Source organism: Nicotiana sylvestris, chromosome 8 (genome assembly GCF_000393655.2).
Source record: "Nicotiana sylvestris chromosome 8, ASM39365v2, whole genome shotgun sequence".
Taxonomy (NCBI): domain Eukaryota; kingdom Viridiplantae; phylum Streptophyta; class Magnoliopsida; order Solanales; family Solanaceae; genus Nicotiana; species Nicotiana sylvestris.
In genome coordinates, this window is record NC_091064.1 from 89353833 (window position 1) to 89367994 (window position 14162).

The 14162-nt window shown below is 40.0% G+C and overlaps 1 protein-coding gene across 1 annotated transcript in view; it reads left to right on the forward strand.

Moving 5' to 3' along the window:
* Positions 1-222: 222 nt before the first annotated feature.
* The window catches only part of LOC138875362 (uncharacterized), a 28645-nt gene continuing 14705 nt past the window's right edge, over positions 223-14162 (forward strand). The window contains exons 1-6 of the mRNA XM_070154187.1: positions 223-843; positions 1978-2292; positions 3262-3747; positions 4103-4474; positions 10035-10151; positions 10331-10337. Of these exons, the coding sequence (XP_070010288.1) occupies positions 223-843; positions 1978-2292; positions 3262-3747; positions 4103-4474; positions 10035-10151; positions 10331-10337 (1918 nt within the window). The remainder of the gene's footprint in view (positions 844-1977; positions 2293-3261; positions 3748-4102; positions 4475-10034; positions 10152-10330; positions 10338-14162) is intronic.

Here is a 14162-nt window from a genome sequence, read left to right on the forward strand (position 1 = left end):
GCTGATAAAGACCCTCAATAAAGCCTATGTTCTGATTGAAACAACTATGGAGCAACTGGAAATGATGGCAGAAAGATTCTTTACAGTCAACTAAATTTCATTTAGCAAGAATGACTTGCCCCCGGAAGGGGCTACCCATAACAAAGCTCTTCATCTGACAGTTAAGTGTGAAGGGTACTATGTAAAAAGAGTCATGGTGGATGGTGGATCAGAGTTCGACACATGCCCTCTCTTAACTTTGCAAAGATTGGAATTGGGACTGAGAGGATCGGGCATAATAATGTTTGTGTGCGTGCTTTCGATTTTATCAAGAGGGACAAAATAGGGGAAATTGATTTGATCTTGACTATTGGTCCTGCAGATTTCGAAGTGACGTTTCAGGTCTTGGACATGGATACCTCCTATAATTTTCTTTTAGGAAGGCCTTGGGTCTATGCTGCGGGGGCCGTATCTTCTACCCTCCACCAAATAGTGAAGTTTGAACATGAAGATCAGGAAATTGTAGTTCATGGAGAAGACGAGCAGTCAATTTACCGGGACCCGTCAGTCCCATGTCTCAAAGCTAGGGAAGGTAGCGAGCACATAGTCTATCAAGCTTTCCAGGTTGTGGTCATAGATCAATGCGAGGAAGGAATCCTGTGTCCTCAACCCTTTCTGTCAAATGCATCAATCATGGTCATTGCTGAAATGATCAAGCATGGTTATAAGCCTGGGAAGGGACTCAGGGCATCATTGCAAGGTATCACCGAAATTATCACTTTAGGTACCGACGAGAAGTTCTTCGGTGTGTGTTTTCATGCCACAGAAACTGATGTGACAGTGCCAATGAACGAAAGAGCAATGGTTGGATGCTACCTCAGTCGGTCCCATATCTCTACAAAATATTTGTCTAGCCCAAGTACACCGAAGAAGAAGATGATGAGGCCTTCACGACCGAGGAAATTGAGGACATATGTGGAGCCATGAGGCAAATGTTGTATGAAGCCCATATGGTCCAGCTTGGTGAAGGCTCGAGCACTGCTGAGGTGCAATTTATGGGGCCCGATGCCAAGCTGCAAAATTGGAAGGCTACTCCATTCCCAGTCAGGCGAGAATCTCGGTAGTCCACTCTTGCCACCTTTTCTGCATTCCGAGTCATTCCAGGGTGTAACTCGAATGTTTCTTTTAGTTTATTGTCTTTAAAATTCTAATGTAAACATTGCTATCTTCAAATTCAATGAAATGAAATCAATATTTCATGGTCTATGAATCTCTTTCTTTATTCTTTCTGATTTTTGTTACTTTTCTTATTTCTTCCTTTCAGTTCTAATAATGCGGACTTAAATAACATGACATGCTTGCGAACTTCACGCCTAGATCATAGCACACTGTCTAATTGTGGAATAATGAATCAAGAACCGGAATATGATGAAGATGAGGCTTTTAGGGAAATAAATTGAGAATTGGAACAATTCGAGAATAAACCTAATCCAAACTTAAATGAAACTGAGCCGGTTAATTTGGGTAGTTCAGAAGAGGTCCAAGAAATCATGATAAGTATTCACACGGATGAAAGAACCAGAGATGCATTGATCCAACTTTTGTTCGAATTCAAAGATGTGTTTGCTTGGTCCTATGATGATATGCCAGGACTAAGTGTTGATTTAGTGGTACACAAATTGCCGACTTACCCCGATTATCCCCCTGTCCAACAAAATAGAGGAAGTTCAAAACTAATATCAGTGATAAGATCAAAGAAGAGGTCACCAAACAATTGAAGGCAAGGGTGATCCGAGTGGTCCGATACACCCATGGTTGGCTAATGTGGTTCCCGTACTAAAGAAAGATGGGAAAACTCGAGTGTGTGTTGATTGTCGAGATCTAAACAAAGCAAGTCCCAAAGACAACTTCCCTTTGCCAAACATCCACATCCTTGTTGACAATTGTGCCAAACATGAGATACAATCTTTCGTGGATTGTTATGCTGGGTACCATCAGGTCTTGATGGATGAAGAAGATGCAGAAAAGACAGCCTTCACCACACCCTGGGGCACCTATTGCTATAGGGACATGTCTTTTGGTTTGAAGAATGCTGGGGCAACTTATATGAGGGATATGACTGCCATATTTCATGACATGATGCACCAAGGAATCGAGGTGTACGTGGGCGATGTGATCACTAAATCCAGAATGCAGGACGACCATGTTCGGGACCTAAGAAAGTTCTTTGAACGTTTGCGTAAGTATGACTTGAAGCTAAATCCATCTAAGTGTGCATTTGGAGTTCCATCTGGCAAACTCTTGAGATTTATAGTTAGTCGGAGGGGCATCGAGCTAGATCCAACAAAGATAAAGTCTATTCGGGATTTGCCTCCTCCGAGAACCAAGAAAGAGGTTATGAGCCTGCTGGGAAGGTTGAATTACATCAGCCGGTTCATTGCTCAGTTGACATCCACATGTGAGCCCATATTTAAGCTATTAAAGAAAGATGCGGTGATTAAATGGACAAATGAGTGTCAGGAAGCCTTCGACAAAATCAAAGAATATATGTCGAATCCGCCAGTCTTGGTCCCACCCGAACCTGGGAGGCCTTTGTTTTTGTATTTGATAGTCTTGGAGAATTCCTTCGGAAGTGTCCTCGGGCAACATGATGTGACCAGGAAGAAAGAGCAGGCAATATACTATCTGAGCAAAAAGTTCACTAGCTACGAAGCCAAATACACTTTGTTAGAAAGGACTTGTTGTGCCCTAACTTGGGTCGCTCAAAAGCTTCGGCATTACCTATTGGCCTGCACCACTTATCTCATCACCAGGATGGACCCTTTGAAGTACATATTCCAAAAGCCGATGCCCACAGGGAGGTTAGCAAAATGGCAAATCCTGCTTACTGAGTTTGACATAGTCTATGTTACCCGCACGATAATGAAAGCCCAAGCTTTAGTAGATCACCTGGCTGAAAACCATGTTGATGATGAATATTAGCCTTTGAGTATTTACTTCCCGGAAGAGGAGGTGAATTCAGTTGTAGTAACATCAAAAGACACAAATGCTTGGAAAATGTTCTTCGATGGAGCTGTGAACGCAAAAGGTGTCGGGATTGGGGCAATTTTGATCTCACCCACTAGTCAACACTATCCAGCCACAACCCGACTTCGGTTTTTCTGCACAAACAACACTGTCGAGTATGAAGCTTGCATTATGGGTATGAATATGGCAATCGACCAAGATGTGGAAGAATTGATAATCATGGGAGATTCAGATCTAATTATCCGACAAGCTTAGGGAGAATGGGAAACTCGGGATGTCAAGCTTATTCCATACAAGAAACATGTGGAAAATCTTAGTAAGTGGTTCAAATCAGTCGGGTTTAGGTACATTCCTCATTTCCACAATGAGTTAGCCGATGCACTCGCTACTTTGGCCTCGATGTTACCATATCTAGGCAATGTCCACATTGACCCTTTGGAAATCCAAATCCGAGAAAGGCATGGTTACTGCAATGTGGTTGAGGTGGAACCAAATGTGCAGCCATGGTATCATGATATCAAGAGATTTCTGAAAACAAAGGAATATCCTGAGCAAGCCAATGGAGACCAAAAGAGAACCATTAGAAGGCTTGCTAACAGTTTCTTCTTGAGCGGGGATGTCTTGAACAAAAAGACTCCAGATCTCAATCTGTTAAGATGTGTGGATTCCCAAGAAGCTGGAAGAATCATGCATGAAGTACACGCAGGAGTGTGTGGACCCCATATGAATGGATACGTCCTGGTAAAGAAAATCCTTCGAGCAGGCTATTATTGGATGACCATGGAAAAGGATTGCTTCAGCTTTGTCCGAAAATGTCATCAATGTCAAGTGCACGGTGACCTGATTCATGCACCACCTACAGAACTGCATCCTGTCGTTCGTTGCTTGGGGAATAGATGTCATTAGGCTAATCGAGCCAAAAGCTTCGAATGGGCATAGATTCATATTGGTTGTCATTGACTACTTCACAAAATGGGTTGAAGTAGTCACTCTCAAAACTGTTACTAAGAAAGCAGTGGTAGACTTCGTACACTCCAACATCATCTGCCATTTTGGTATCCCTATGATTATCATTACAGACAGTGCTGCAAACTAGAATAGCCACTTGATGAGGGAGATATGTGAGCAATTTAATATCACGCATCGGAATTCCCCTTATCGGCCCAAAGCTAATGGTGCTATTGAAGCAGCAAACAAGAACATCAAGAAGATTCTGAGAAAGATGATTCAAAGTTCGAGACAGTGGCATAAAAAGTTGTCGTTTGCATTATTGGGATATCGCACTACTGTGTGGACATCAGTCAGAGCGACACCCTATCTATTAGTTTATGGCACTAAAGCCGTAATACCTGCAGAAGTTGAAATTCCTTCTCTTCGAATCATTGTTGAGGCTGAAATTAAGGATAGTGAGTGGGTCAAGACCCGTCTAGAGCAGTTAACCTTGATTGACGAAAAGCGGATGGCCGCAGTTTGCCACGGGCAGTTGTATCAACAAAGAATGGCACGTGCCTACAACAAGAAAGTGCGGCCTAGGAACTTTGAAGTGGGGTAACTCGTTTTGAGACGTATTCTCCCTCATCACAAGGAAGCAAAAGGAAAGTTCGCTCCTAGCTAGAAGGGCACATACATTATAAGAAAATTATTGCCGAAATGGGCGTTGTACCTGGGAGACATTGAAGGAAATGACCCTGAAACAGTTGTACATGCAGACACGGTCAAAAGGTATTACATTTAACCCTTTTATGGTACCAATATTATCCGATTGGGATGACGAAGGCTTTTATTCTCGCTACCCCAAACACTCCAATCCTTTGCTAACCCTTTGAGCCAAATACCTTTCTTTGATTACCCTCTTTGGAACCCGAAAATGTTTGTAAAAAAAATCAATCAAAAGCAAAAAAAAAAGTTTCCTTGAACTATGTTCGACTTGATTCCGAAAGGATACGTAGGTAGCCTCTCTTTGGAGTTCAGTCACACCAAAACAAAAATCCAAATTTCCCCAAAAGTGAAACTGGGGCAGATGTTATAATGGTTCAGCGATGATCTCGCCTGAGCGGTTCCAAAGTTGTAATTCGATCCAAATTCTTTTACCCCAAACCCTGTTCAAGTCCTTCCGATCGATTGGTGAGAGTGTTCAAGGATCGGAGAACGTAGCTACTTGGATCCGATGCAATCAAAATGAGAGAAATAAAATAAGAGAGTCTTGTTAGTGAAAACCCACACGGGCACCGTAAGGCGATGGTGAGCAGAGAAACTGAAAAATGAGATAGTCTTGTTAGTGAAAACCCGTAAAGAGCACTATAAGGCGATGATAAAAAGAAAAATGAGAGAGGTCCATTGGTGAAAACCCGCAAAGGGTGCCATTGATCGAAAAAGAAGTAATACCTTACAACCATTGGCATTGATAGAGTCTTGGCGAGGTTTCTCGGTTTTAAAACATGAGTCATGATGGGTTTATGGGAGATTGGATAGTTGCGCAGATCGGGTATCCAGTCCAAGAAGCATGTCATGTCTATTGAAGTCTGCATGCACTCCATATAAGTCCTTCTTTCCTCCCCCGAAAGGAACACTTCTCTTTAAATTCATTATCCTGTCCTTCTTTACTTTTCTTTGAATCCCTTTTGGTTTAATCCTCCTCCGAAAACTAATACAAATAAAAGATGTCAAGATTGGTTTTACAGGGTTCTGCTTAGCAAAAACCAAGTTCAAGTAAAGGCACTCAGCCTCAGTAGGTGAATCAAGTCGATCTCAACTGCCCATAATGGCCGATGATCCAGACTCAAAATTATTGAAAAGGAAAGAAAGCCAAAGTCAAGCGCACATAAAGGCAAAATAAGAAAGGCCAAAGCCCCACACGGGTTAACCATCATGTGAAATTTTAGAGAAGTCAAGATACCTGGTTTTAGAAGAGAGATCGGTCTCCAGAAAGCCAACGAGCAGTAAAGGATTTCATCAAAAGAGTTGGGCCGAGATCAAAACACTCAAGGCCACAAAACCAACCACTGTTTCAAACTGATAAATTGTTCTTTGATTAGAAAATAGGTGCAGTCCAAGACAACTTTGCAAAAAGCAGGTGCAATAAAAACAAGTTACGCAGAAACCAAAACGTTTCTGCAGCAAAAGTGGACACTAAAAAGGGAAGTCCTTTTAAAAAACTCTTCATTCATTTCCCCTAAATAAAATAAAAAGTGAAGTAGAGGAAGAAGAAAAGAAAGAATAAAGAAAAGAAGAAGAAAGATTCAAAATCATGGTAGCTTAGGGTCCCCAATCTCTAGTTACGTCTTCCCAACATAAGGTCACATTCCCTAGTCGCTCCTAGCATAACCTATTAGTCTTTTTCATTATAGGGTTCCACTCCCTAGTTGATTCCCGACATAACCCGTGGACCTCCCCAGCATAACCTGAGGACCTTTTCTTTTCCGGCATAACCCGATGACTTTCCTGGCATAACCCACAGACCTCCCCAACATAACCCGAGGACCTTTTTCTTTTCTGGCATAACCTGATGACTTTCTCGGCATAACTCGTGGACCTCTCCGGCATGACCCGAGGATCATTTTTCTTTTCTGGCATAACCCGATGACTTTCCCGGCATAACCCATGGACCTCCCCAACATGACCCGAGGACCTTTTTTCTTTTTCGGCATAACCCGTGGACCTCCACGGCATAACCCGAAGACCTCTTCCTTTCCCAGCATGACCCGTGGACCTCTTCGGCATAACCCGTGGACCTTTTCTTTTCCGGCATAACCCGATGACTTTCCCGGCATAACCCGTGAACCTCCTCGGCATAACCCAAGGACCTTTTTTCTTTTTCGGCATAACCCGATGACTTTCCCGGCATAACCTGTGGACCTCCCCGGCATAACCCAAAAACCATTTTCTTTTTCGACATAACCTGAGTACCTTTCCGGCATAACTGGGTCATTTTTCCACCATAACCTGGTAATCTTCCCAACTTGGGGCCTCTGATCCCCATTTGATTGTAGTTTAGATGTGGGGTATCCACTCCTTAATCTCCTTTTCCCAAGGATACACAATCCTGATCTTATTGCTTTCAATAAAGAGATAGTTTAGATTTGGTTACAATAACTCACGAAATTTTCCTAGTGAAAATTGGGGCAGAAAATTTCGTTCATTTGTTTGCTTTGGTGCCTAAACAGGTTTTCACCGTGAGGCACAAGGTTTGAGATGACAAAAAGAAGAAGTCTCAACCCAAATAAAAGAAAAGAAGAACAAGAAAAGAAGTTTGAATTCTAAGTGTAGAAGCGGAGAAAAAATGTGGACTGCTCAAGGTATGATTTAAGTCACAAGCATTGCATGTCCCGCCTTGATACGAAAAGCTGAAGAAGAATGAACCAGCGGTTATAGCTAACGAGCATCAAGATTCAGATCAGAGTCTGCAGGAAGAACAAGCTAAGACTCAAGATCAAGCTTTAGAAGGTTTATAGATAGGAATCTTGTAACTCGTAGTTGATAGGCTTAGCTAGTTTAGCTTTTCATCCTTCATTTCGGTGTAATAAGGAGCTCAGCAAGCAGAAACAGTAGTGAAATCACAGTTCACCGGAAGTCCCAGCTACCAAAACTTTCAGAACTACACTGACATGATTCCTTTATAGCCAAGGATATGTAGGCAACCTCCGAAGCAAGGTTCGGTCAGACTTTTTCAAAAGATGCTTCTCATGGAGTTTCAAATGGGCAAAAATCCCTTGTAATTGCTCATTTTATATTTCCCTGAAAACCCTTCGTGTTTCCGAGTAAAGAGAGGCAGCTGTGAACATGTTATTTTTGCCCTATATGAACTACTCCTAAAATATCCCAAGAAAATAGTTTTTTCTTAATTATTTGCCATTTCTAAGAATTTTTGTAGAATTTTATTAATTGCTTGCATTTCTGTGCACGTTTAATTTTATTAAAAATCATGAAAATGCCAAAAAATACCATGCATTGCATTTTTAGGATTAATTAATTAATTGTTTGTACTATTAAAAATAAAAATCACAAAAATGGCCTATTTTTACATTGTTTCCTTTTTATTTTTAGATTATTGATTTTTCACTTTTAATTTAGGATTAAGTGATTTTTATAATTTTTGTAATTAAGTAATTAGTTTAATTTCACATTTTTAGATTAATTTAGGTTTTTAATTTAGGATATTTAATCAAATAAAAAAGGAAAGAAAAAAGGAAATAAGGATTTAATTGCAATGGGGTTTTAAATTAAGCAATTGGGACTTTTTTAAGCCACAAACCCGTCCAAAATCTTGCCCAAACCTTTTTTTTACCCGGTCCAGCCCCACTTAACCTAAACGACCACGTTCTGTAACAACTCCATCACAGCCGTTGGATCTTGGAAATCCAACGGCTCGAAACTAGTCTTTTATTTAATACATAACTGTCTGAATCTATCCCCCCCACCCATTCCAATCCGTTTCATTTCACCTCAAACTCACACCCAAAGAAAACCCTAGCCGCCCTAGGTTCCCTCGTCGTCTCCGCCGCCAGCAGCCACCGGAATTTGCCTCACGGCGGTTCCGGCATTCCAAATGACCCCAAATCAACACCCCAAACTCCCCATAACCTCCTCATTCCAAATCTCCAATCCTTTTCCCTCAAACCCGGCAAAAATCTTGAATTTTATATCGAAATCACGGCCAAAACCTTAACTGCTCCAAACACAACCAAATCACTACCTCGTACTCCTCACCTCACCCTTTTCATCATTCCACCATCAACTAGACCCAAAACCCCACCAAATTCCCCTACATATGGATCTAGAATGACGAATAGAAAACCCTAGCCTACTCATTTCCAAGGCTCGAATTAGCCTGAAATGCATGCTAGTCAATTGTTCTTGGCAAGAACAACTGATTAGCATCAATTTTGGATCATTTCGGAGAGGTTTGGACCCATGCGTCAATCCAGTGCTACCTGAAGACCTTTGTTTTTCTCGATTTTTTTCTTTTTAGGTAAATCTCTTTACTTTCCTGTTCTCCCTTTCCTTTTCTGATAATCCTCTTCATCTCCTTTCTTTATGTTTAGTCACATGTTTTAGGATTGTTTTTGTTTTCTTTTCAGAATTATGTTGTGTATTTATCTTTGCATCTGGTGATTAGTTTAGTCAGCATGTTTAAAATTCCATCGTTTGTTGATTTGCTCTGTTTGTTCAAGCTTTTCCAGCCAAAATCAGTTTGTTTCTGCTTCTTCTCTTCTTCTTTTTAAGTTAGTTATTTTTACTTTTATCATTTAGGTGTCAACCTTGTTTGTTTTGATTGCTGGTTTATTTAAATTTCAGTAAAATAAGTTTACTTAGTTAATAGTTTTAATTTAATATAGTTCGATGCATTTAGGTTAATTAAATCAGGCTAGTTCAATATGACAGAGTAATTAAGGGTTTGCTTCTTTTCAATTGGTTCTATGGTTGATTTAGCCGCATGGTTTAGGTTCTCCTTTTTTGTTTTTAATTTCTAGTTTCATTATTTGTACATAGGTTCAAATTTTTAATTAGGTTTTGATGATTTGTTCACTCTGTTTCTGCCATCAGTTTAGTTTGAATTCAGTATTATTTAGGGTTAATTAGATAAGCGGTTTTATTGGTTAATTAGTTAGTTTTAAGTTAAAATTAAATCAACACGTTTCTGTTTCAATATGATGATTTGGATTCTTTATACTTTCTAGTTTTGTTTATCCTGATTTGAAAATCAATAGGAACTTTAGGGACTCAATTAAACCAAAAGAGTTTAGGTAAAAATGAAATAAGCAAGAATTTAAAGGGTAAAATTGGAGTTTCACATTAGGTAAAAATTAGAAAGTTCTAGAACTTAGGACAATTGTCCCTATCCTTAGCAAATGCTGATTTTGGATAAGGAAAAAGGACATACAGCTGTCAAAAGATGTTGTACTAGGTTAAAATATGCATTTTAGATGCTTTTTGGGGTACACTCTATAAAAAGGGAAACATTCCCTCACTCACACACACATTGAGCATCATTTTCACTATAAAAACTCTCTTCCATTCTGAAAAACCAGATTTCAGAAATTTTAGGAAAAACTTCTTCCCTTTGGTTTTCACAAGCTAGAAATAATGGTTTGAAGTTAAGAGGATCTTTCTTAGGTGTCTTGGTTGGGATTTCTGCTTTTCAAGCTGTGAGTTTTTACTGTTTCTTTTAGCTGGGATTCTTCTGGTTGAAGCTATGGAGTTTTTCTTGCTAATTTCTGGTTGAAAATTTTCCAAGTAGCTGTTGTTTGATTGCTGTTGATCTAAGCTCTGAAATCAGCCTTGGTTTTCTGACCTTTATTTGGTCATTTCTCTGCTGTATTTTCAGTTTCAAGGTATGTAACAATGTTCATTTTGAATGGAATTAATTTTGAGTTCAAACTCTGTATTTGAAACTTGTTTTGGTTAGCTAAACTTTGATGTTAGTTCTGAAAATCATGATTTTGTTGAATCTAGGGTTGATTAAATCATGTGTTAATATTAGCTTAAATGGCTGTTGAATTCAATCATGAAATCTGTGATATTGTGATGTATATATGTTAAAACTTGACAAGGTTAGTTGCTGAATCAGTGTACATACCTATAAAACTATGTCAAAAATTTCTCTTTTATAGCAATACAAAAGGAAAGTGAATCTGACCCTTTAAATGGTCAGATTCATCCCTTAATAGTGCATAATAGTCTTGACTCCTTTAGTATATGTCTAAGTTATTTTCCCTTCCTCTCTTTTCTCCTTTACTGAGATGAGAACTATGGAGTAAATCATGATTTTGGAAATCATTGCTTGTCTGTAGGGCTAACTGTGATGACCCAAAAGATCATCACTTGTTTTAAAAATAAATTCTGCGTTCTGAGGCCTTAAAAACCTCTTTCAACATCATCTCGATTTGCATGCGCAGTCCGGGCGCATAGCCGGAAAGCCATTATGTGAAAATTTATGAAAAATGATGAATTTTAACTTTAAAATGAATTTAAGTTGACTTCGGTCAACATTTTGGGTAAACGGACCCGGACCCCTAATTTGACGGTCCCGGAGGGTCCGTAGGAAACTATGGGACTTGGGGTATGCCCGAAATCGAATTCCGAGGTCCCAAGCCCGAGAAATGAATTTTTAAAGATAATTATTTTCTGAAATTATTTATGAGTTTTGGAAATGAAATATGCTTTAAATTTGATGGTATCGGGCCCGTATTATGGTTCTAGAGCCTGGTACAGGTCTTATATGTGATTTAAGCCGAGTAAGTGAAATTTGGTTAGAAACGGACTTATAATGACGTGAATCGGACCGTATTTGAGAAAAATGGAAAATTTGAAGTTCTTAAGTGATTTCATGATTTTGATGCTAAATTCATAGTTGCTAATGTTATATTGGTGATTTGAATGCGCGGGTAAGTCCGTAGGGTGTTTTTGAGGTAGTGTACATGTTTGGTTTGGAGCCTCGAGGGCTCGGTTGAGCTTCGGATAGGTCTCGGAAGGTTTTTGAACTTAGGAAAATTGCAGAAAACTGTTGTCTGCTGGTGTCCAGGTCCTTGTACTATGCGATCTCATAGGAAGGTTCGCGATCGCATAGTGTAAATTTCAGGGGGTCCGTTTTGTGCTATGCGATCGCATAGGTCCTTCCGCGATCGTGTAGAGTAAATTCTGTGAGGTCACCAATTGTTCTATGCGATTGCATTGTTTCTTCCTCTATCGCACAAGCCTGGGAAGGGAATCATTTTCTTCTATGCGATCGCACTGCCTTGTCTGTGATCACAGTGACCAATCCCCCTTAACCTATGCGATCGCATACCTTTATCCGCTATCGCAGAGACCAATTTTGCCCAGTCATTTAAATAGAACAGAATTTCTTCTTCCAAACTCCAAATCGGGCAATTTTTGAAAGAGAACTTTACCACAAATTCATAGGTATGTAATCTTAGACTCATTTTCTTCAATTTCCATTAACACCCATTAGATTTCTAGTCTTAAATCATGTTCTTAAGGGTAGAAAATTAGGGATTTGGGTAGAGTTAGGGCTTTTTATATAAATGAAATTTAGACCTCATTTTTGGGGTCAGATTTTGAAACTAATTACATATTCGGGCTCGTGAGTGAATGGGTGATCGGGTTTTGGTCCGAACCTCGTGTTTTGACCAATCGGGACCGGGGTCGATCTTTGACTTTTTGGGAATAATGATAGGAAATAAATAATTAAGCATTTGGAATTGAATTGTTTAGTGTTTATTGATGCTATTAAGTCGATTATGTATAGATACAATTGGTTTGGAGCCAAATTCAAAAGGAAAAGCGGTGTTTGAGGCTTGAGTTGGCCGTGGAAGTTCGACGAAGTGTTTGGTCTAACCTTAGCTTGAGGGATTAGGAGTCGAGTCCTATTTGCTAAGTGATATTTGTTGAGTACAACATATAGGCATGATGACGAGTATGTGTCGAGCATGCCCGTGAGTCTTATATTGTGATTATTATGAATTCGTTGTATTATTCATGCCTTGATTGATAATTTCTATTATTGGGCAAAGTTTGTGGAAGTAATTGTGACATTTGAACTTTGAGGAGCGTTGGCTCAAGCTGTATAATGAGATGTGAAAGTATAAGTGATAATCGAATCTTGTAGAGTATTGGCTCAAGTTTTGAAGTGAGTGGTGAAATAAAGTGAAAAGAGAAGAGAATCATTATTTTACCTCCCTTGCCGGGATATTGTTGCTTTTAATTGTTATCTCCCTTGTCGAGATGTTGATGTTCTTTCGATGTTGTTCCCTTGCCAGGATTTGATTGTTGAATTATTATTTCCTTGCCGGGATTCTTATGGTAATTTCATTTATCTCCTTGCCCTATTATTTGTGATTGTTGTTTGGGTGAGGAAGAGTGTTAAAGCATGAAAGGTGATGCCGTGTATAGTTTTGGTGAGAGAGTGTTAAAGCACAAAGGGTGATGTCGTGTATGATTTGTGAGGAAGAGTGTAAAGCACAAAGGGTGATGCCGTGTCGCACGATGTACAATTCCATGCCGATTATATTGATTATATAGTGAGGACGAGAGTAAAAGTACGAAGGGTGATGTCGTGCACATTTTCATTACTTGATTGTTTTGGTAAGGACGAGAGTAAAAGTACAAAGGGTGATGTCGTGCACTTGTTTGATTTCTGATTCTTGTTGTTAGCTGAGATTTGGTGCTCCTCTTATTTACCCATTGTCTTTCTATTCTTAATTGATGTTTCCCCGCAGCATGTTTCCCCCTCCTATACTTGACTGTACATTACTGTTTATCTTCTCTACTGTATATAGTTAAACTGCACAGGCTTATCTGGTAGTCCGGTCCTAGCCTCATCACTACTTCGCCGAGGTTAGGCTAGGCACTTACCAGTGCATGGGGTCGGTTGTGCTGATACTACACTCTGCACTATGTGCAGATCCCGGAGCAGCAGCTTTTGGAACTTAGCTTGGGTGGCTGCCTTCAGTCCATTTGGAGATTCAAGGTAGTCCTGCAGGCGTCCGCAGGCCCTGGCGTCTCCCTCTATCCCTTTATCATGTTTCCTTACTTATTTGAGAAACAATGCATCTTTTATCTTTCAGACTTTGTATGTAGTATTCATAGACTGTCTGTGAAACTGTGACACCAGTTCTAGGTAGTCGATGTTCAAACAATTATATTGGATTCATATTCAGATAGTTATTGCTTTTCTTCCGCTTATTATAAATTCCGCTGTTTAAATGTTATGGCTTCATAATTGATAAAGAATATAAAATGGGTAAAAAGGTAAATTGTTCAAACAGTCGGCTTGCCTAGCTCACATTAGTAGGCACCATCATGACTCCCGAGGGTGGGAAAACCGGGTCGTGACAAGTTGGTATCAGAGCTCTAGTTTACATGGGTCTCACAGTTCACATACAAGCTTAGTAGAGTCTGAGGGATCGGTACAGAGATGTCTGTATTTATCCCCTAGAGGCTACAGAGTTAGGAAAGACTTCACATTTATTCCTTCCTGTCGTGCGGTTTAGTTTCTCAATGCTAATTGAATTTCTACTCTGTTCTTTCGCAGATGGCGAGAACATGCGCTTCCTTATCCACCGATCAGCAGCCCAAGCCCCCAGCAGCAGCTCCCACGAGGGGCAGAGGGAGAGGCCGTGCTAGAGGCCAAGGTAGGGGCAGAGCTCAGCCTAGAG